The sequence below is a fragment of the Cicer arietinum genome, chromosome 8 (genome assembly GCF_000331145.2).
Source record: "Cicer arietinum cultivar CDC Frontier isolate Library 1 chromosome 8, Cicar.CDCFrontier_v2.0, whole genome shotgun sequence".
Lineage (NCBI taxonomy): Eukaryota > Viridiplantae > Streptophyta > Magnoliopsida > Fabales > Fabaceae > Cicer > Cicer arietinum.
This window is the reverse complement of record NC_021167.2, coordinates 17,268,813-17,293,669: the sequence shown is the minus strand read 5'-3', so window position 1 is coordinate 17,293,669 and position 24,857 is coordinate 17,268,813. Positions and strand designations below refer to the sequence as shown.

Genomic DNA, 24,857 nt, shown 5'->3' with positions numbered 1-24,857 from the left:
TCTCTCCACCATAACATGGAACTCTTTGAATTTCTCCAGAACTTGGTCTTTTGTCTTCAAAGCATAGACCCAAAGCTTTCTGGAACAATCATCAATAAAAGTAACAAAGTAAAGTGCACCACTAATTGACTTTACCTTCAACGGGCCACAAACATCAGAATGCACCAATTCAAGCAACTCTGACTTCCTTGAGGAAGGATGTTTCTTGAAGGATACTCTAGTCTGCTTACCAGCCATGCAATGAGAACATTTCTCCAACTCTGCACTCTTTAATCCCGGAAGTACATCCTTTTTAGCTAAACAATTCAGCCCCTTTTCACTGATATGACTAAGCCTGCGGTGCCACAAAGAAGCCTCCATATCCATGGCATTCACACTGTCTTTAGCAACCAATGCTTTAGTCCAATACAGTTTATTAATTTTCTCCCCTCTGGCCACAACTAAGTTACCTCTGGTGAGTTTCCATTTTCCTGAACCAAAGTGATTATCATAACCACCATCATCAAGCATCTGCACAGAGATCAAATTAAAGCGAACATCTGGAGCATGTTTGACTCCTCTAAGCAACAACTGCACTCCCATGTTGGTCTGCAAACAAACATCACCAATACCAACTACCTTGGACACACCATCATTACCCATCTTCAACACTCCAAAGTCACCAGAAGTGTAAGATGTGAAGAACTCCTTCCTTGGTGTAACATGCAGTGTAGCACCACTATCAATAATCCACATGCTCTCATCTGATACAAGATTGACTGAGTCATAGTCACGGAGAATAATCAGATCATCACAAGTAGCAGTAGTAACACGGTCATCATCATCATGATTCTTATCTCTCTGCTTACTGTTATTGTTTTTGCTCTCCCTTTTCCATATGAAACAGTTCCTCTGTATGTGCCCCATTTTGTGACAATAATTGCACTCCACATTCTTGTATCTGGACTTGGACTTACTTCTGTTGTTCTCTCTACTCGCACTTCTGTTATTCTGTCTATTCCCTTTCGGTTCCTTTCTTTGACTTCGGCCCCTGTTCTCAGTGACAAGTACCTCGGAATGAGATGAAGTACCTTGTGCCTTCCTTCTCATCTCCTCATTAAGAACACTTCCCTTTACACTTTGCAAAGAGACAACACCATCAGAAGCTGAGTTTGTAATTGAAACCCGAAAAGTTTCCCAAGAATCTGGTAGAGTATTCAGTAGCCATAGTCCCAACACTTCATCATCAAATTTGATACCCATACCTGACAATTGATCTAGGAGCCCTTGAAAATCATTTAAATGATCTGAAATAGAAGTCCCCTCCTTGTACCTCAAATTCATCAAGGAGTTCAACAAATACAACTTATTATTCCCTGATTTAGAAGCATACAAAGATTCAATCTTCTTCCACAATGATCTTGCATGTTCCTCATTAGCAATGTGATTATAAACATTGTCTTCTACATATTGCCGAATAAAACCACAGATCTGCTGATGTTCAAAGCTCCAATCCTCATCAGTCTTGGATTCTGGCTTCTCAGTAGCAAACACAGGAAGATGCAAATTCTATTTGTATTTGCCTCCATCATTCAAACAAGTCAAACAGCCCCTTAACCAAAGAGCTCTGATACCACTCGTTGGGGAGTCCAAGGGAGCCCAACATTCGAAATGGGCTAAACAAGGATTCATAAGAGACTTAGACACCACATCTCAACTCAAAACCTTAAGGCATTAGGTTTATGGGTCATTCTCCTTATATATCCAATATAGCCTCCATTCCTGGTCAATGTGGGACTAACCACTCATAATTGAATTCCAACAAATTTGACATATTTATCATTTCTTTCAACTAAAGTAGTAAGTGAGTAACTATGACATTTCCTTCATAACTCTGATTAAATGTGATAAGGGTTTAATATCATGCTAGAAAAATTGATTTATGACATCTTATACTTACATGAGTTACGAATGTCTTTGATATGTTTATTATATTTGATATGTTTATTATATTCTTAAGGACTGAGATTGAATTTTGGAAAGGGTAAATTTGATGTTAGCTGACTTATTATTTACCATAAATGTTGATGAAGAAATTTCTTTAATGAATAGAGAATTTTAATATCTCAAATTTTAAAATAAACTCTTTCATTAATTTAATATAAATTTAAAGAATTAATTTTGAGTTAAAATTATTTTAGAATATATGTCGATTAATTTTCTTTTATGTGTGTTTGCTATGATATGGTAACTTTATATATTTCTGATTTAATGAATAATATAAATTATAAATAGTATGCTTAATTATTATAATGTTATAAATATTATATTTATTTATTGTCTTTATATTACTAAAAAATAATATTTTCCCGTAAATATTTTTAAAAATAAAATTTTAAGTGTACACATAGTAATATTTAACTACTCCTAACTATTTCTTAGTTTTACTTTTTATTTCATAAATAACTATATTGAATATATTGTTAATATTTAAAGTATCTATGTTTTCTGTAGAAATATTAAAATATACTCTCAGTGTTAAAATTCTTTTAAAAAGGTATATATATTAATTTTATATATTCTCTAAACATAAGTATTTATTTTTGTAGATACTAAAAATGAGTATTTTTATAAAGATATTTTAACTGAGTGAGTAAAATAAAATAAGAGAAAGTGGGTTTTCGATTGGGTCTAATTTGATGAGAAGAAACAAATATTAAGAATTGGTCTACGGACATGACCATGCGACATGGTAGTTATAAATAAATAAATAAATTCAATAACTATCTAAAAAAGAAAAGAATGTAACGCTCGTAAGAATTGAAGGAGCAAAAATAGTGAAAGCAATTCTATAAAAAAGAAGTCATTGGAATAATGAGTTAGTAATATTAATACTTTTTTTATAGTATTTTAACCTTCTCAAATTAATCTATAAAATCTTCAAATTATCCTATTATAAAATCCTTTCTTTCTCAGTGTGTTTTTATGGTAAGTTTGATTTGAGTGAAATAGATGTTATCACTACTATGCAAATACTGGCTGCATTATCCACTAATTATTTTTTTGATTTAGATAAAATTCTTTGACTCAATTTCTAAATTGAGCTTATAGAATTTTTTCCCATTTTATGTAAAGATTGGCAACATTATTCACTAATTATTTAAAGGAGAACATTTGGGGAAGATGATCAAGAATGAAAAAGTTCGCAAGGAAGGTAAAACATCAAGAAGAAAGAAATATTGGAGAGCAATAGAGTAAAACAAAAAAGTGAAATTCACGAGGAAACATTTTTATTACTACAATAATTTTTAATCACCTTTTCTTCTTCCTTCTGATGAGCTTACCATTATAAACACAGCTAAGGAACAAATCTATAGGTCTAACCCACAACAAAGGAACAAATCTCGATGTAATCGATTGAAAAAAGAGAATCAAGGAATTGAAAGGGTTCTCGTCGATAATGCAGCTAAATATGTAACACAGCATCACATTGTTTTACATAATGCTATATATGTTAAGGAATTAGAAAACTTAAAAGTCATCTTTTGAAGTAGAAAGATGCTCATCACAACATGGAAAAAATAATAATTAATAGAAAAGAGAAAAAATCATTTTCAAAAAAATTAATAAATAAAACAACAGCTTATTTGATAAGGTAAAGAGAATAAGAGAGAGAAATTCATTTTTTCAGAAAAATACTAATAAATAAGATAACTTATTTGAACTAAGTGATAGATTTAATGCATAGTACCGCCTGGCTCTTGAGTTCCATAACAAAAATATTTTTTTTTATCAAAAAAATATAAATTGGTTTTAACAAATAAAAATAATTAGTGGTGGTACGCGACCTTTCGATACCATTCTATAATTCTTTGAGTCTATATAAACATCAAAATATTGGATGCACTTTAATACAGTATTTCAATATGTAAAAATATGTTTTAAATGTCATTTTTAACTCTTAATTATTATGTTTTCCATATATTCCAAGTATGTAACGTTCTAATTTCAAGGTTTAGAATTAATTACATAATTATCTTTGGGATTAGGCTAATTCAACCAAATTAAATAATAAGATAAGACGATAATCTTAGCTTTGTTTCTATTTATTTATTTATCTATCTACTTATTGTTTGTTTTATTTAACAAATGATTGAACTATAAAATTTTTATGTTTAATTGTTAGATGAAACGAATATAATTTAAGTTAGGAATGACTGGTGAGGTTGCTTGGAATATAACAACCAATTCCAATTAAGTGGTAGAAAATATAGGCTAAATTGTTGCACCGCTTGGATTATAACAATCAATCCCAATTAAGTGGTAGAAAATATAGGCTAAATTGCTGCACCGCTTGGATTATAACGATCAATCCCAATTAAGTGGTAGAAATTATAGGTTAAGTTGTTGTAACGTATCAGTTGTGAAACTTAGGATATCATATAAGTAATTAACTATAAGTAGCCACTAAGAAAAATAAAAATACTACACAATTAAATTCTCAAAAGGTAGAATTATATCGAATTGGAGAGAAGCTAAAGTATTTTGTGGATGCGATAACGGTTAATAGTGAGTGACAAAGAAGGAATTTTTATCGGATAACGCTTCAAGAGGTGAGTAATCACACCCTTTAAACTTTCATGGTACATTTATTTTGGAAATTTAGAATGGAAAAGGAGTTAAGTATTTGATTGGTATTTTCTTCTAAATATATATTTTTGTCGAGAACCCAACTCTATTAAAATTGAGATTTTATGAATTGTAATAATAGATTATAAATTTGTTTGTTAAGTTACCATTGTGATGATTGTTTGAATATATATTCTTTAAAAAGATTGTTTTATTATATTTTCTTGAATGATTGTTGTTATTATATATTCAAATGAAATATTATATTATAAATATGATTTTACGAATATAATTGTTAAAATATGAATTATTTGGATTGCATGTGTTTGAGAGATATATATTCTTTAAAAAGATTGTTTTATTATATTTTCTTGAATGATTGTTGTTATTATATATTCAAATGAAATATTATATTATAAATATGATTTTACGAATATAATTGTTAAAATATGAATTATTTGGATTGCATGTGTTTGAGAGATATATATTCTTTAAAAAGATTGTTTTATTATATTTTCTTGAATGATCATTGTTATTATATATTCAAATGAAATATCATGTCATAAATATGATTTTGCGAATATGATTGTTAAGATTATGACTGATTTTGATTGTGTGTGCTGGAGATGGGTCTTGTACTGATGAGTTTTAAACTTCACAAAGAGATGAGGTTTTAAACTCCACCTGGATGAGTATTAAACTTCACAAAGAGATGAGGTTTAAACTCCACATGGATGGGTCTTGGACCCCACATATTGATGGATTTTAAACTTCACAAAGAGATGAGGTTTAAACTCCACATGGATGAGTATTAAACTTCACAAAGAGATGAAGTTTAAACTCCACACAGATGGGTCTTGTACCCAACATTGGATGAGTTGGTGCTCCACATGATTAGATAATACTCACTTTGCATAAGTAGTATATCTCCCTCATTGAATTGATTGATTATTTTCTGCATAATAAATGTGTGTATTGGAATTATCTGATTATGATAGATGTGGATTATCGTTAATTTAATTGATGAGTTTTTATTAATTATTGGAAGTAGTTGGTTATTATAGAGAAATCTTAGTAATATCATTAATAGTTCTAAAGAATATTTTTGGATGAAGGCGGGTGCCATGATCGACTTTTTTCCGGTTACCGCTCCGGCTGAGAACAATACTTGTTTTAAAATTGTGTGTATTATTCACTGGGATTTAGTATCTCATTAAAGTGTTGTTTTCAGATACTGAGACCGTTGGGGATGTCAAGAGTCGAGAAGTCCTACCTCCCTTGAGAAGAGTGACTTCCTTCAATTAGGTTGGTAGATCAAGAATAAGTAGACATAGTGTCTACATCGTACTTTATTTCGGGATTAGATATTAATTGCCCAGTTTTGGATATTTTAAATATTAAAGAATTTTCAGTTGTAAGGATTTACTTTGAGATTTCATAACATTACTTCTTTCGAACAATTCATTATTTATTACAGTACCTTATTCTCTTATATAATTTTGAAATTTTTTTCCATTATTACCTCAGTTTTATACCCACGTAAATAGGCGTTACAGGATACAAAACGTTCTATTAAATGTGGAGAGATGAGAGGCTTAAAAACGTGAAGTTAAATAGTGCAGATGGCATGCTTTAAAAAAGGCACATAGATCGAGACTTGTTTGATAGATATAATTAGAAAAATAGTATGAATAAATCATCGATCCATATTATCGGAACAAGAACAACATAAAAAGAAGAAAATTAGTAGATGATTGAGTAGAAGATAAACTAAACATCTATTAAAGACTTGTTTGATAGATATAATTAGAAAAATAGTATTAATAAATCATTATAATTTGTTTAAATTTAATGTTTCATATTATGTTTTTTTAGTTGAAATTCATTTCTTAATTATGAATTGTGTTAGAAATCAACAAGTAGAATAACAATACTAATTTATTTAATTATCTTTATAAAACATAAAATTGAAATTAAAAAAAGCATACATATAAAAAATATTTAAAAATATAATTTAAAATTCAAAATTTAGAATATAATATAAATATAAAAACAATAGAATTTGATATTAAACTTAAAAGAAAATATTAATAATTAATTTAAAAAATATTTATGCTTTTATTACAAGGGTAGTCTTTTTATAAAAATTAATAAATTATTATTTAAAATTATATAAAATATAAAAATCAATTGAAATTTTAAAATAAATATAATTTATTTACAAGAGTAATTTTTTCATTTATGTATAATATATATCATATATTTATTTATATTATCTAACAAATTAAATAGAACTATTTGGTCACTAATGATTTTTAAAAAAGAGATTTAAAATTGTTTATTTAATAATGTCAATGAATATTTTTAAATATAAAATTAGTTTATTATTTACTTAATTTTTTTTGTTAAGTTATAATATTTAAATATATAATAAGCTAATTTGAAAATAAAAAAATACAATGTATTTGTTTATAATGGAAATTTGTCATTTAAACATGAGAAATTATATTATACCATGTTGTGATGACATGTATACCAAATACACAATATGATAAAATAATATTATTTATCTTGCTACCTCCATTTTTATCATATCTTATATCTTATTATTCAATTTTATATTCTATCATATTTATATCATATCACACGCATTAAGCAAACCCTAAAAATATGTATAATACTTACAGGTAATTAAACCTATCTACCTCCAAAACTATTTAAAAGGTATCCAAATATTGGGACCATTTTATTTTTAGGAATGGTTTTGGTTATCCAATCATTAAGAATCGGTTATTAACCGATAATCAAAATAGAGTTATATATCTTTTCATATAAAATTTTATTTTTTTATTATTATTTTAATTTAACATTTTTACTATTCATAAAAAAATAAATATTTTATAAAATAACAATTTTAATATTAAAATTTATTTATTATTAATTTAATAATATTGGTGGTTGTAAGTTGTCATTATCAGAATTCTAACTTCGACCATTAGAGATCTCCGTCGACTCTAGTCAGATAGTTGAAGCACTATCACCAACTACCACATCATTCACAAAGATCCATCGTAGGCTACCACGAGATTCTCAAAGCTCCCGTATCAATCACTGGAATTCTGATGTTTACCATCGTTCACCACCACCATAATATTAAATTAATAATAAATTACATATTATATTTAAATTTCATTTTTTATATAAAAAGTAGTAATTTTCAAATTAAAATATTAGAAAAATAGTAAAATAAAATAAACTTAAAATGAAAACAATTAATTGGATTAAAACAGACTTTTGAAAATGGTTTTAAAATTCAAACCATTTAATTGTTTTACATGGATATGATTTGGATACAAAAATACCCTTAATATCTACTACCTTATACATGTAAGACTCTCTGGTCAAAAAAGGGGTTCCTTTATATAAAATATGTTTTAAATTATAAGAAATGTTAATTATTTTTCACAAAAATGCGTCTAATAAAATGTAAATAAATAAAAGATCAATTAATTCTCTCAATAATTGAAAGATACTTTTGAAAAGAGAATGCACATGATTAGCAAATTTAATGTGAAAATTATTTCACTAAATTCTTGTGCATTCATCAATTCTGTCTTAGATATATGGATAAATGTAATACTATATTTCCTGTTTCAACTTTTTAAAAATTCAAACATGTTTTTAATAAAAAAAAAGTTCTACTTTTAAATACATTAACAAGAACCCTTAGCATGACAATTTTTTAACTATGGAATCGATATGAACATGTCATTTACATGAGCTAAATTTAGATTTAAGAAAATATGGCTACAAAAAAGGAGTAAACAGTATAGACAAAAATTTAACACAAACAATTTTGAAAACTATTGTAACTGGGATTTTTAATTATGGCGTTCAGATTCTAACCAACAAAAAAATCACAAATCGATTCAAAATTACCGAAAACTACTCAAAACTAATTTGTGTATGTGTGTTTAGGCCATCCTGAACAAAAAAGCTATTGGTTTTGTCGTTTTTCATTCTCAACTCATGGAATTACCAACCGCATATATAGTAAGAAAATATACGAGTACTTAATATTATTTTTAGGCTAAATTATCCCTTAACTTAATTTTAGTCCTTTATCTTTTTTTTTTCGGCTTGGTCCTTTATTTTAATTTTAAGTGACAATTTAATATTTTATGTTTTAAAATTTCAACAATGTTATCTTTTTTTATAAAAAAATTCAAAAACAATTTCAATCAGAACTCATAAAATTAATTATATTCTTTAATATAACAAAAATTTCATCAAATTCGTAACACAAATCTTCAAATAAACTCATATTTTCATACTTTTTTTGATATTGTTAGGAATAAAGAACTAAATCGGGAAAAAAAAAAGATAAAGGACTAAAACGTTACCTGAAATTAAGTTAAGGGACCACAAATGTAATTTAGCCTTATTTTTACTTTATTAATTCTAGCACTAACAACTAGCATCATTTCATTTCATCCTTGAGGAAAAAAATATTTTGTTTCCCAAACTCCGTGCATAATGCTACAAATAATTTAAAATTTATTGTTTTATTTTTGACAAAAAAAATCATAGTTATTCATTTAAATTGAAATATTATATCGATATAAAATAAATTCAAATTCACTAAAACTATAACGGATGAATTTGTTAACAAATTCACAACATCTAAATTAATAGCAAAAAACAACAAAATAGCAAAAAAAAAAATGATTACATCTCTTCAAATACGACAAATTTCACGTGTTCAGAATACTTATGCCTTCGGATATGTAACATTGAAGACGTCAAAATCATTGAATGAAATTTGTAATTAAATAAAACTATTTTTTTAATTTGAAATAAACGAACACCACAAAAAGACAATAAAACCAAAAAATGATGCACTAAGACGACAAACAAAACAATTGCACTCAAATGACAAAAAATCACATAAAAATATAATAGAAAAACTAACTCTGTGTAAATATCACTTATTAATATTAAGTTTAAACTGAATGTTCAAAACCTCTAATCATCTATAAAAATAAGATCAATTGGAGGATGAAGACAAGAGTTCAATTAAGCAATATATCTACACTTGTTGATATAAGCACAAGTTATGAAACTTTTCTCTCTCGCAAAACTCCAAACTTTCCTCACTATATTTGTGGATCATTCCTATTGAGTTTTTGCTCTAAGTTAATCTCAAACAAACGGTTAAGAATCATTAAATCCCAAACCCTTTTTTATCATACACAATGTATGTAACTCAAGTGTATCTTTTATATTACAATGAGTGTGATTGTAAAAATATTACCTAGTTTGAAAGGTGGTTGTAAAAATCCTTTATGGATTCAAATATGGTTATATAAATTCCTTTTTGGATTGAAAGGTGAACGAAGAACGTTATGCGTTGAGCTTATCAGTGAAAATCTAACAGATTGTGGGGACAAACATAACCCGTGTTGGGTGAATCGGTATACGTCTCTTGTGTGGTAGTCTCATCACTTCTAATTTAATTATCCAACATTAACAAATTACACTTCGTGAAATAATGCTCTTTATTCACCGTATTTATAATCTTAACTCATCTAGAACGTTCAGAATTTCAACTCTTATTACGAAGATCATTCTTGAGTTTATAAAATTAAGTGCAGGGTAAAAAAATTTGAAATGGGTCACAATTTAAACCCCATTTTCTTGCGACTTTATTGCTACTTCAATTGACATTAGAGCACTTCCTCTAAGGTTGAGCACCTAACAAGTGTTCGAGGAAAATATTCATGAAGAAGAAGCAATTGTTAGAACCAAGATGGTTGAAGAACAATTCTTTATCTTGTTTTGATGATAAAAAAAAAAAAAATATATTTTGTGGAGACAATTTAATGGACTAATTTTTTTATTGAGTGTGCATAAAATAGAACAAGGAAATAGAGGAAACGAAGAAATCAAAGGAAACAAAGTCAAACGAAGTCAAGCAAAGTCAAAGGAAGTCAATGCAAATTTCAAACTCGCTCAATGCACATGTTGTTGTTTGTGCGTCTCTGCCTCTACGACTTATGCCAAGTGTGTCTCTAAAACTTATGTGAAGACTTCCTCTAAAGTCTAATGCATATTTTGATTGAGTTTCCTTAAAGCTTCTGATAGAGTTTCCTTTAAAGCTTTTGTCCACGCTCGCTCTGAAAATTGCAACATACTCCAAGATGTTGCCTCTAATACGCAACACCCTATGAAGTTGCATTCACTTTGATTGCGCAACACAATGACATTGCCCCTGCCACTAATTCAAAGTCACATATTTCTGCATCGGACGAACCAAACCAAGCAACACAACATCTGACTCTGATGATCGAGTCAAATTATGTTATATGTTCTGATGAAGAAAATCAACAACTATAATGGAAAAGCAATACTCTAACAAAGATTGAGTTGTATAAAGATTCTAAAGGTCCAAGAACATACTCCGATGTGTTCTCTCTGATTTACCATGCGTCTAAAGGAAGATTCGAGAAGAATAAAATGGAACGCAATCTGGACAAGTTTCGAATAACATCATTCTACAAGATTTGGCCAAAGGTATGTTTTAGAAGCAATCAATTCTCAACAGCCATATTTCCAAACCCCAGTTTGTATTCTCAGTAAAGATCTTTGAAGACTGATGCAGTAAGAAATACGATTAAAAAATTGTTTGGGATATAATTAGAAACCCTAATTGAAGCTATATAAAGGGTATCAATTCTGAAGATAGTAGACACGAATAAGAAACTAACAACAACAACAAACCTTACAATCAAAATTAGAGAAACTCTAATGCAGTCAAATTCAAAGGTTTCAGTTTCACGCAAAGGCATTCAACTCATACTTTATTCTTTAAGTGCTTTGTATAAACAACAACAACAAAAATTCCACACAGTCCACTAACATCATGTCATATGCATTCAAAAAGTCACTTTTTTATATTATCATCTTATTCATAAACATCATATACCCACATACCCTTATTATGAGAATCATACATTCATAGAGAAATAACCATAAAATTATCACTTTCACCGCATACACATAAAAATAAAAATCGAAACTTGATTTCCTACACATCATAAAAATTAAAACTCAAACACATGTCACATAAGAATTTCGACTTACTTCATACCAATCATAAAAATTAAAACTTTTAAAATATATTATAAAAATTAAATAAATAAAATGAAATTGAAACTAGTTTCGTATACACCATAAAAATCAAAACTTTAACGTATATAACATAAAAATTCAAACACCAACTCATATACATCATAAAAGTTAAAATTTTATCACATATAACATAAAAATTCAAACTTTATATCATATTCATCATAAAAACTACAATTTTATCATACATAACATAAAAATTCATACTTTATTTCATAAAAATCATATATTACATGCCAATCTCAACGAAAGTGGGTTCTTTATTTGTGTTTCTGCTTATTATTACTAAGTATGGCAATTTTGTGGGACTTAGAGAAATTTAGAGTGGAGATTGTTGGGTAGATAGTAGTGGGCCTGAATGAAGAATAGGATGGAGAAAATATCAATTTTTTTTGTTAACCTTAATCATAAATAAATAAAATAAAATAAAAAACTACAAATTTCTACTCATTCATATAGGTCCGGTCACACCAAGCTACAAACCCTTAGCCCACATTCTTCTTGCACTAAAGATAAAAAAATAATAATAATAATCCATCTACATATAATATAAATATATATATATATATATATATATATAAAACTCCTCCACTGATTAAATAATTCTTACTAACAATTGTATCATTGTACAATAAGTCGAACAAGGCAAATGATCATCATACATAAATTAATATTAAAAAAATATTTATAGCTCTTAATTATTTTCAATATTAAATTTAGAGGATGTTACAAAGATGACTCCCTCATATTTGACATTCTTAAATGGTGGAAAGAAAAAACAAATAAATATCATGTCCTTTTTCGCATAACTAGAGATATCTTTACTATTTCAAGTGTTTATTGTAGTTCGTTAAAATGCCACTACTATTGAAGTTTATATTTGTACCTAAATTAGATCAAACCTCTCTAAGAAAATTGATTTAGCAGCTGAGTTGGTTGAAGTATAAAAGATTGAGTCGGATACAAGTATTTTTATTTTTACTTTCGAATTGATTTTTCCTATATTCTTTTTAGTCTTTTAATCATTTGGTGTGCTAATGAGATTGTGTATTGTATTTAAAATTTTAGAGTTATCGGGATTAGTTTCAATTGACGTTGGGGTGATTACTATTGAACTTAACATAATAACTACTATAGAATTTTTATGTTTAATATATTTTTAAAAATTAACATTAAATTAACAACTTTTAATGGATATAATCTTTTTTGAATATTATCTTTTTTGAATCATTAATGTTGATTTATAATAATATAACTTTTAATGTACCAGAAATGGTTGGTTCAAGATGTAAGGGAAATATTTTTTATTTTAAGCAAGTGGTTAAGTGCTCATTTTCTAAATCTTGCATATGGATCAACGAATTCCTTGATCGAGATTAATCAGCGTTAAACTGCGGTAGAAATCTTGTACCTTATACCTATGGTAACTTAGAAAGTGTTTTTATATTATTTGTATTACATATTTATATTGACTCAAATGGAACTTCTTGTTATCTTAAATATATTTAAATTTATAAAAAATTAAATTCGAATTTCTATCATGTACATTAACTAACTCACATACTAGTTGTTGATTATATATGGATGTGTAAGCGTTATTTGTTTTGTTGTTGTTACTACTTATAATTCATAAATAAAGTATTATTTGATGTATAATTAAAAGACTTTTTAACTTAATTATTAAGATGTAGAAGTTGTGGCGGCGTCTTCACACTCTTAAAGCACGTTAAAAAATCATTTAATTATATGTGTTTGAATTTTGGATGACTACAATTATTATTATCTTAAGTAATTAACTTTATGAGTAGGAGAAACTAACTACTTCGATGATCCTTTATTTATAAAAGAAGAGACGATAACTCTTTATTATTATTGTTATAAATAATTGTTAATTTTATTTTTGAAATAGTTGAAAAGTGCATTCATCTCTTATGCTATTTTGAATAATTAATCTCTAAGTGTATGTGGTGTAATCTGGTATGTCTTCTATTTCTTAAATTTGTTTGCTTTGATTATTTATAAAGTGTGTTGTCATAGAGTGACTTATTGTAAATTTTATATAGTCCTTATCAAATATTGAAATTGCTTTGCATTTGTAACATGAATAATAATGCAAGGATGTCCTTAAATAAAATGCTTTATTAATTATGTTTAATATTCTAAGCAACTTTCATAAAATAAACAAATTTACTGTCTTATGTGTGATATATTGTCTCTCCTTATAAGAACCTATAATTAATGTAGTAGTTATTATAGATCAATCTTGTACATAAGGTTCCAAATTAATTTAGATTTAAGTGTGTTTCAGAACTATGTTAAAAATAGTTGTCCTCTTTTACTATGATTATACACATTAGTTAAACAAATTTTAAATAATTATTGGTCATTAATTTATATGTGTATTTTTTATGAAATGTTTAAAAATATGAAATAATTTAAATTTTGTTCTATTTGTTTGTTTTAAATTAAATTTGTTGAGTACCTCATTATAGAATTTCAACTATATATTTGTTTTAAGGTTTAATTGCAGTTTTGGTCTTTCTATTTTAGCTGAATCGCGAAAGTTGTCCTCTCATTTTGTTTTTCTCCAGTTTTGGTCCCCAAACAGAATTTTGGTCCAAAACTTGATGAAATTTCATTTTTTTAAAGCTGTACGACGCCATTTATGATCATAAATTTTAGATACAATTGTTGCACATGAGATCTTGAGGCATGGTGTGACTTAAATAAATACAAAAAAAAAATGAAATTTCATCAAGTTTTGGACCAAAATTCTATTTAGGGGACCAAAACTGGAGAGAAACAAAATGTGAGGACTACTTTCGCGATTCAGCTAAAATAAGGGGACCAAAACTGCAATTAAGCCTTGTTTTAAAGAGTAAAACTAATAAGATATTGTTTAAGAAATTAGTTCAACTTAACCATTTGACATATTTATCATTTCTTTCAACTAAAGTAGTAACAATTTGACATATTTATCATTTCTTTCAACTAAAGTAAGTAGTAAGTGAGTAACTATGACATTTCCTTCATAACTCAATGATTAAATGTGATAAGGTTTAATATCATGCTAGAAAATTTATTTATGACATCTTATACTTACATGAGTTATGAATGTCTTTGATATGTTTAATATATTCTTAAGGACTGAGATTGAATTTTGAAAAGGGTAAATTTGATGTTAGCTGACTTATTATTTACCATAAATGTTGATGATGAAATTTCTTTAATGAATAAACTCTTTCATTAATTTAATATAAATTTAAAGAATTAATTTTGAGTTAAAATTATTTTAGAATATATGTCAATAAATTTTGCGATTAATTTTCTTTTATGTGTGTTTGCTATGATATGGTAACTTTATATATTTCTGATTTAATGAATAATATGAATTATAAATAGTATGCTTAATTATTATAATGTTATAAATATTGTATTTTTATTACTAAAAAATAATATTTTCCCATAAATATTTTTAAAAATAAGATTTTAATGTACACATAGTAATATTTAACTACTCCTAACTATTTCTTAGTCTGATTTTTTATTTTATAAAAAACTATATTGAATATATTGTTAATATTTAAAGTATCTATGTTTTCTATAGAAATATTAAATTATACTCTCAGTGTTAAAATTCTTTTAAAAAGGTATATATATTAATTTTATATATTATCTAAACATAAGTATTTATTTTTGTAGATACTAAAAATGAGTATTTTTATAAAGATATTTTAACTGAGTGAGTAAAATAAAATAAAATAAAGTGGGTTTTCGATTGGGTCTAATTTGATAAGAAGAAATAAATATTAAGAATTGGTCTACGGACATATGACCATGCGACATGGTGGTTATAAATAAATAAATTCAATACCTATCTATAAAAGAAAAGAATGTAACGCTAGTAAGAATTGAAGGAGCAAAAATAGTTAAAGCAATTCTATAAAAAAAAGTCATGGGAATAATGAGTTAGAAATTTTAATACTTTTTTTTAATAGTATTTTAACCTTCTCAAATTAATCTATAAAATCTTCAAATTTTAACCTTTCTCAGTGAAATAGATGTTATCACTACTATATTTAAAACTACATGTAAGTTTGATTTGAGTGAAATAGATGTTATCACTACTATGCAAATACTGGCTGCATTATCCATTAATTATTTTTGATTTAGATAAAATTCTTTGACTAAATTTCTAAATTGACCTTATAGTGTTTTTTCCCATTTTATGTAAAGAGTGGCAACATTATTCACTAATTATTTAAAGGAGAACATTTGGGGAAGATGATCAAGAATGAAAAAGTTCGCAAGGAAGGTAAAACATCAAGAAGAAAGAAATATTGGAGAGCAATAGAGTAAAACAAAAAAGTGAAATTCACGAGGAAACATTTTTATTACTACAATAATTTTTAATCACCTTTTCTTCCTTCTGATGAGCTTACCATTATAAACACAGCTAAGGAACAAATCTATAGGTCTAACCCACAACAAAGGAACAAATCTCGATGTAATCGATTGAAAAAAGAGAATCAAGGAATTGAAAGGGTTCTCGTCGATAATGCAGCTAAATATGTAACACAGCATCACATTGTTTTACATAATGTTATGTTAAGAACCTAATGGATTGACATTAACGAAAGTGTATTGCTAAATTAACTATTAATACATTATCATTGTCATAAAATATTTATTTGTTCGCTCAATGCACATAGGTCACAATTTCATCAGCTACATCAGTACATCCAAATCAGTAAATTAAAATTTCATCGTTAATCATGAGTATTATAAAATTCAAGTGCAACATTCAGGCTCAAGTACAAATATTCATAAACCATGACTTTAAATCAATTCAAAAGTGCTCTTAACTAATAAGACAAAGTAAGAATGTAACCTAATTTGCAATTCTATTCACTTCAACATAGGGTTGCACGATTTTCCTTGGTTTGAAGGAAACAAAAAATAACATTACATGTTCGTGATCTGCTCTGGCCACATAAATCAAAATGGGGATGAAATTTCGGAGAAATAAGAGCACAAGATAATACTATCATCACCCACTTGAACTTGCTTCCTGTTCAATTACCAAAATTGAAAGAGATCAAGAAAAAAGACTGGCTATTCACTGCAAATTGAGATTCAACAGCAGAGTACATATATAATAAATAAGGTATAGAACAATTAAGCTTGGCTCAATAATTGATTCAACTAAATTTGTATAAAAAGACATATATAACAATCTTACCACGGGGCGTAAATACGGACTAAGCTCCCCACTTCAAGGACAACTTTGTTGCAAACTCTTGGACTAAATATAATGGTTCTTTGACCACCATTATTGCCATCAAAACACAATTCTTCATCTTGAATAAGAGACTTCTGCAAAAACAGCAGAAAACCGTCCACCAGTTTTTAATCTAACATTGAATAAGGGCATCCTAACATAGGTGGTGGTTACATTTCGAGTAAAACTATCATCTAATGTTTTATCACAACTTTAAATTGAAGGAAGTAACATCATTAAAATTTTTATTATTATTATTATTATTATTATTTAATAGAAAACTCAATCTAAGACTGAAAAAAATAACTCAGACTTGGGTGGAGGTGTTGGGTGTTGACTATTTGAGTGTCAAGGTTCTACCCTTCTTTTTAATAGTGATGTAGCTATTTGAATTTTTCAGAAATAAAATATTTTGAAATATAACTGAACAAACGTTAAAATAGGTTTTCTTCAAAACAAGATTTGGTGAGGAGTCCTGGGGGCTCACCAGGGCCAAGTCCAGGGTAATTCTCAAACCTAAGAGAGCGCAGACAAAGATATTAGAATCAGAGAGAGAGTTTAAATAGTTTTTTCTTTTAAATTTCAACATATCTATTGAGTACCTTCAAGTTAAGGAAACAAAACTAGAAACTTTCTAATTCTTGATTTCTTACTGATGGTGTCAGGTTAGTAGTGCTTTTTAAGATAACCAAGCCTTGTTTAAGAATAAGGTATAAATTTCAGGACAATAATTAGCATATCAAACAATCTATACTATACAAATTAAAAACTTCACCTCGTTATACTTGCCAAATGAACATTGACAAACAATCAGCTTTCCATCCAGGTATCTTGAAATGATTTTTACATCAGCGCAGCCAAATTCACCTGAAATTTCTTCATTATAAGTAAAATATCTCTGTCCATGTGTGTGTTAAAATCAAATGTATATTCTGATTTATGAAACTAACAACACCAAATATTAAGAAGGAAACAAGAAACTACTAATGATTTGTCTTCGCAATAATAGAAGATTTAAATGGTGTTTTCATTACAACAAAGGAAAAGGAAGACAGTAAAAGCAAAAGTTTTACCTTCAGGACTAGCTCTAGCTAGTATCATTTTTGAGAAGTCCATGTCTCTTACTTTTTCTTTCTGAATCACCTGCTGTAGTTTTAGGCATATTCCAGTTCTGCACAATTTTGTAAGACAGTCACAATTGAATTCAGAATTAATTCATATCTAATTGAATAAAAATACCAGCACGCTAGAATTTTATACCTCAAAGAATTAATTGCTTCAACATTATCACTGCTAACATTCGAAGACCTTAAAGCATCGTGAAATCTATCTGACATGGTCAGCATTTTCTTTTCAGGGAAAGTAATTTTGGTGTGTTGCTCAATTTTCTGTGCCATTAAATAAAATTTAAAGTCAGATATAACAAGAGATTATTAAGTAAAAGGGCAACGATAGAACAGAAATACCTCATTGTCACTTGATGATCTGCTGCCCACAGGTTCAGGGGAGTCTTCACTGTCAGGAACAATCTCTGGCAAGTTGGACCTATTCTTTTTAAAAAGCTGCACTGTATTTCCTTTCCTTTGATTATCTTGTGGATCCTGGAAAATTAACGCAGAAAGATCTTATACAGAGAAAAAGTAAACACATTGCAAATAATAGAGTTTGCATTTCTAAAATTTCCACCCACCAGATCAGTGTCTATGTCAGTTTCAGAAAATTCAATGTCTATGTCATCCTCATCTTCATGATGATTTCCATCTAAAAAAGAAAGACCTTAGTATTGAATAACATGCAGACAGTATTTCAGACATCCTGAAATGTAGCTCGAGAAAATATTGAAATCATGCAGCCAGTATTGGGATGAAACAGGGCACTCAAGAAATATGAGACTAAAAAGTTAAAAAGGGTCCACAAGAAACAACAATAACAAATATTTTCAGTTTCAACAGGGAAATGCATGTATCTAGCGCTATAACCCACAAACTAGTGCTTTCTTTGTTGCAGGTACCATATGAAGTTGCTTTGGAGCAGGTAGCATGGGATGCCGAACATGAAGTGCTTTCTTTGAAACACACCAATGCTTCTGATTTTCTTTTTGTATCTTTAACTTTATCATCTCTGGTTTGAGGAGCTCTACGGAAGAATCCAGTCGAGCGGACAGTGCTACCCTTTGATGAGTAAACAAGAATAAAGAGTAAATAACCAAATTATTTTCTAAAAGACAAAACATTGGTCATATAAGTCAATCAATAATGGAAATTACAACCGCTTTCACTGAATATGCAAAAATCCGTGAATGTGTTCCATCATCAAGCAAGTCCTTGATTCACGAGGACTAATTTAACAATACAAGTGTACATTTGGAGATATCAGGCATAATGATGACTACCCAAATAGTTAGTTTGTCATTCTTGGTTCATTTCAATAGCTATTCACAAAATATAATTTCAAATAAGATCAAAGTAAAGAATTGTGAATGGCAAGACTTCTTAACATGCAGAATTGTAAGAACAAGTAACAAAAATATTAACCAATAAGAAAATAAAAATATGAAGAAGACAGAAATGGGGGAAAGAATTTTTTCAACTAAAATCTTTTTGTTTTATTCAATCAAAAATAGTATATATATAGTATAAAGAAGCAGCTTTTTCTCTTCCTGCACAAAGACTGAACTAAACCAATTGAGAGAGTACCTCAGCTTCGTCATCTTCTGAATCAGGGACCACCATTCCCAAGAGGTCCTGGAAGTCACACGCATTGAAATCGGGCATTTCAACCTGCTCATCTTTGAGCGGCTTCTGTTATGAGACAGAATAAAGGGAAATAATAGGAGTTAAAAGTAGTTAAGGGTTGTTGGATTAGATCTTTAGGTTAGTTATTTTCTTGTTGTTATTTGATATTTCTGTTTTAGGGTAGTTGGTATTAATCTTTTTCCCTATCCTTGTGTACCATTCTATTACAAAGAATATTTCACAATTCAAAAATTGAGGATGTAAATAATAGTAGAGTATATCTGCTCTTGTGTATCATTTTCTTTGAAAAAATTAGCTCCTATAATTTCTAATCTTTTTTAGAAAGAAGAATGTTCTTCATCTAAATCCTTAGAATCCAATCCTTGGATTCCTAACATATTCCGATCACAACAACAATAATATGGAGCTTTCTCTCTTCCTACACAACACTGAACTAAACCAATTGAGAGAGTACCTCATCTTTGTCGTCTTCTGACTCAGGAACCACATCTACTGAAACGTCCTGGGAGTCATCCTCAAAGAAATAGGGCATTTCAACCTCCTCATCTTCGAGCGGCTTCCCATCACAACAACAACAATAATAATAAGAATAATAATAATAAGATAATAATGAATTAATAATACATAAACAACAATAGAGAAGCCAAAGACAGAATACCTGAAATTCGGTAGGCTGATTCTGATTACATATTCTTCCTGTGAAGTATTAACAGAATCGATCAACGGTTACAACTAATAACTAACTATAAAATGTGGTAAAAAAAAAAGTGTATTTAACAAAACTGAAGAGCAGAATGAGGCAAGCACCTTTTAACAAATCTAACCGCGCCGAAAGAGGTAGTGCTTGTTGCTAAAATGAAAGTAAATAAGATGATTAATTACATTTACAAAATGTGATTTATTAAAACTAAAATAAATAAATAAATAAGATTAGAAGTGAACCTTGTTGGTTGTGTGGTCTAGTATATTAGGGCAATTAGCTTCTTGATCTTCGTCATCTTCTGAAAATTAATTAAGGTAATTATGGAGTTACTAATATTTAATTGTAATTTGATTGAATTAGTAAAAATGAAATTATTACCTGAAATGCTGTCGTCTGAGTGTGGATTGCTCCCCGGTAACTGTAAAATGTGTGATTAGATAGATTAAGGATTGAATAGAAAAATAAGAAGGTAGATTAATAGGAAAGAAAAAGAGGTTACTTCGTAGTACATACATTTGAGTGGAGGAACATTTTAGATGCAACTTAGAATTTAGAAGATTGATGGAGTTTCACTGCCGAATACAATCCCCCATTTATAGAAAACTGAAGGGGATGTCACTTGCAATAACTCCGTGTGAGTAGCAAAATTGTCTGTTTCTTTTTCTTTTTTATATAACAAAAGGAAATTCTACTTTTCTTTTCATTTTAAATTTATACTTTTTCTATCAAAAAATTTGACTTCTAAAAAACAATTTATTTCAAAATAATTGACTTTTTTTATGTTTAATATACTTTTCTATTTATATCATTTAATTAATATTACTTGAATACTTTCTTATATTTCAGTATTATAATATTGGTAATGAATCAAAAAGTTAACAAATATAATTTAATAAAAATAATATTATGTCTTTTATTTATATTTGTTTAATATATAATATTAACAAATATCTCTATTATCTTAAAATAAAATGAATATTATATTATATTATCTTTTTCATTTCATTTTATATATTTCGTTTAAATTTTGCACAATTATTAAAAAATAATAATTAGTTATGTTAATTTTAATAAATAAAAAAATTTATTTACTCAACTACCTTTATTAATAATTGTAGATAATAAAAATTTAATGAATTAATATACAATAATTAAGGATATATTATTCGAACAAAGTTTTATAAAAAAATTAGTGAAAATTTTTTCTACAAAAGTTAATTAATAAAGAAAAACTAATTAACATTATATTGTTATGTAAAATAATAAATAATTTAAAAATAACAAATAAAATATTAAAAATAAGACAGATAAATATATTACTGAATTGTGATGTCATTTTATCATCCAATCTCTCAATTAAAACTATTGTGTAAAACTTTTATATAAAAAATAAAATAAAATACTCCCACCTATATTGTTCATACCTTTCATCTTCTAAATTAATCTATTTAAAATATTATTCAAACTTTTAATCTTCTCTGTTAATCTTCTTTTACTAAAAAAAATTTAGCTTGACATTTAACTTTCTCCATCATCTTTTTCTATAGATTTTTTCACTTTTTTAATTTTTTAATTAGGATATTTAATATGTTTATTTATTAAGTTTATTTTATATATTAATGTTTCTAAAATATTTAATTATTTAAAATTTAATATTTTATATTTCAAGATGAATTAATATAATAATGAAATGTTGCACTTCCAGCTTCCAAAACTTTTCATTAATATTATCTTCTTCCAAGAGAAGATGTAATGATGCACTTCCAGCTTCCAAACTTTTCACTTTTTACATATAAAAGTTCATTATTGAACAACATGCTACGGACTTTCATCTACCCGTACACACTTGTTTTATTTGTTCTATGTTAGTTAATTTGGGGTTCTTAATTATTTGTGTTAGTTTTTAAGTTGCATTTTTTTTATTGTCCGAACATATTTCTGCTTTTTATTTTCTTTAATCCATTCATCCATAATATTGTTGCTCTTCTGCAAGAATTATTTAAGAACATCAATGTTTAGTTTTGGATTTTTTTTATGAGAAATAAATATTCCTTTTTTATTATTTAATAAATTACTTGAATTAATAAATTCAAATAAATTTTTAATCACTATAAAACATCACTATTTTATTTGTAGTCTTTATAAAAAATATCTTTAATTTTTAGTCCTTTAAAAGTTTGCAATAACATTTTTGAGTTATTTTTACATTAACATTTAGGACATTATAAAAAAAATCCTACAAAAATTTAAAACATTTTAACGGGTGAAAAATTAAATATAAATTTTTAAGGCTCAAAAGCTTATAAATTCATATTTAATTCATTATTTATTAAAAAAAATTTGAATTTTAATATAGAACATGTCTTTAACATTAAAGCAAAAAATTATTTAAAAATTAGAAAGATACACAATAGTTGATTTCAAATCAGTGACGTAAAATAAAAACAAAAAAATTTAAAAATTAAAAATAAAGGATTTAAATTTTATAAAAACTAAAAACTTATTTAACACATTAATACTTTAACTAATAATTTCAAATAATATTTAAACTATAATTTGAAGTCGTAATTTGGTATTTCTTCAGAACTTATTTATTAGCAAAATTCATCTTAATTTTATACTTCAAATATAAATAACTTAAACACTATTTGCACTATTTGTTAAATTCAAGTTTTATATTTAAATATGTTCTATAATATATCTAAACAAGTATCATAATATAAAATAAATAATGAAAAAAAATCATTAAATTTGTTTATTACTTTTCTATATAAATATTTATCACCTTACAATAATTTCAAAATATATATTCAAATTATTTTTAATATCAACAGAAAATAAAATAAAATTAGTGAAATGACTTACAATAATGAAATTTTAAGCTAATCTTTTAATATATATTTATCAAAATTCACATATTTCATCATCAATTTATTTTTTTTTCCTTCCTTTTTTTCCACATTAACCAACAAAGTGTAACAAAATTAAGGAAGATTCTTTTCATAAAGTATCAATTTTAATTATTTCAGAATCAAATAAATTAGTTTTAGGTTATTGCTGCATCATAATAACCACACTTATATATTAATTGATACGGTTGATTTAGGTCAATTAATTACAACAACATAAGATTTATTTAATTAATGTTTTAAATATAAGTTTCCAACAAAGAGGAACACAAACAGTCACACGAATATCAGGTTTATTTATTTATTTTCTTAGGTAGAAGTTTCCAGAAAAAGAATACAAGCAGTCGGTCCTTTTTATTATATATTACTTACTGCCATGTTATAGTTCTTACATTCCACAAAGAGAAGTATACAGAGCACATTATCTCTCTCAATGGTAAAAGAAATGAAATCGTTCGAGCAAGGTTCATCTTCGACAAGAAAGCTATTTGAAAGAGTCTTTAGTGAGAATGATGAAGTTGTCATTCTCCAAGGCGTCGCAGCACGTAAGGTTGTAAATATATATTCAGATGACGCTGAAATTTACAATTACTTTAAGGAGAAATTGAGTTTCAAGCCTAGCCAGGCTCAACTCAAAGAAAAGATTCGTAAGTTGAGAATGAAGTTTATTGGTAAAGTGAAAAACAAACTTCCAATTTTTCCTCGTCAACATGACCTACGGTTATATAATCTTTCTAAGAAAGTTTGGATACCAAAAACAAAAGAGTTAGACGAAAATGGTTTGAAGAACATGTTCGAGAGCGGAAGGAAATTGCTTAACAAAAAAACGAAAGCTGAGTTTGATGAAAGGTGGAATAAGTTGAAACTTATGGAAATCGATTATCTTAACTACCGTTCAGCGTTTTGTGAGGACCTTTCTAAAACTCTTTCGTCTGTGTAAAATGGTTCTTCCTTAGACCAAATGTTTTATTTTGATGTTGAATGTTCTCTGTTTTGGTTTTTTATGCTCTTTTTCGGCCTTTTTTCTTGTTTTTGGGTTGAAGTACTCCATGTACTCATTTTGCTTTCTTGATGCTTTATGCTGTTACTTCTCAATGCTGATGATATGTAGTAAAGTGTTGTTTTATTTCTTTTATATTTAACATGCATCTTTTTTTCTATCTTTATGTTACAGCTAACTGAACTAAGCTTCTTCTTCTTTTTATGTGATCGGTCCATTTATATATATTCAATAAAACAATGCCCAGTTGTTTAAGATACTAATGAATTGAGATGAACCAATTTTAGTTATTTGATTATGGTTTATTTTTTACTCAAATTTCTCTAAACCATGCATAAAAATATTTGTTTTTCACGTAAAAAAAGTTATAGCTAAATGTTTTTTGTAAATTTAAAGGTGGAATAATTTATTG

At 27.3% G+C, this 24,857-nt stretch overlaps 2 protein-coding genes across 3 annotated transcripts; one reads left to right on the top strand and one right to left on the bottom strand.

Annotated features, from left to right (window-relative positions):
• Window positions 1-16,537: 16,537 nt before the first annotated feature.
• On the bottom strand, window positions 16,538-21,191 carry LOC101489376 (uncharacterized). 2 transcript variants are annotated; one of them, XM_004512756.4, is made up of 15 exons: window positions 21,050-21,191; window positions 20,915-20,954; window positions 20,776-20,834; window positions 20,641-20,683; window positions 20,492-20,529; window positions 20,288-20,389; window positions 19,774-19,878; window positions 19,089-19,248; window positions 18,768-18,838; window positions 18,544-18,678; window positions 18,338-18,465; window positions 18,151-18,248; window positions 17,853-17,944; window positions 17,039-17,172; window positions 16,538-16,867 (listed from the first exon to the last, which is right to left on the bottom strand). In XM_004512756.4, exons 1-15 carry the CDS (start codon window positions 21,065-21,067, stop codon window positions 16,795-16,797), a joined length of 1,296 nt encoding a protein of 431 aa, XP_004512813.1. In that variant the 5' UTR covers window positions 21,068-21,191; the 3' UTR covers window positions 16,538-16,794. The 2 variants fall into 2 exon arrangements, with proteins under 2 accessions (XP_004512813.1, XP_012574726.1); XM_012719272.3 differs by having other exon boundaries at window positions 20,776-20,831.
• A 2,687-nt stretch (window positions 21,192-23,878) lies between these two features.
• LOC101498571 (probable transcription factor At1g61730) lies at window positions 23,879-24,385 on the top strand. Its single transcript, XM_073364594.1, has one exon. It carries the CDS (start codon window positions 23,879-23,881, stop codon window positions 24,383-24,385), a length of 507 nt encoding a protein of 168 aa, XP_073220695.1.
• Window positions 24,386-24,857: the final 472 nt, after the last annotated feature.

What these genes read in the sequence shown, in the direction of transcription:
- LOC101489376 (XM_004512756.4), bottom strand. An exon ending in GAAGCAATTAATTCTTTGAG is followed by an intron (nt 18,249 to 18,337) that starts GTATAAAATTCT and finishes AAAATTGTGCAG; the next exon opens with AACTGGAATATGCCTAAAAC. An exon ending in GTCCGTATTTACGCCCCGTG is followed by an intron (nt 16,868 to 17,038) that starts GTAAGATTGTTA and finishes GTAATTGAACAG; the next exon opens with GAAGCAAGTTCAAGTGGGTG.
- LOC101498571 (XM_073364594.1), top strand. Translation starts at nt 23,879, where the DNA reads ATGGTAAAAGAAATGAAATCGTTCGAGCAAGGTTCATCTTCGACAAGA.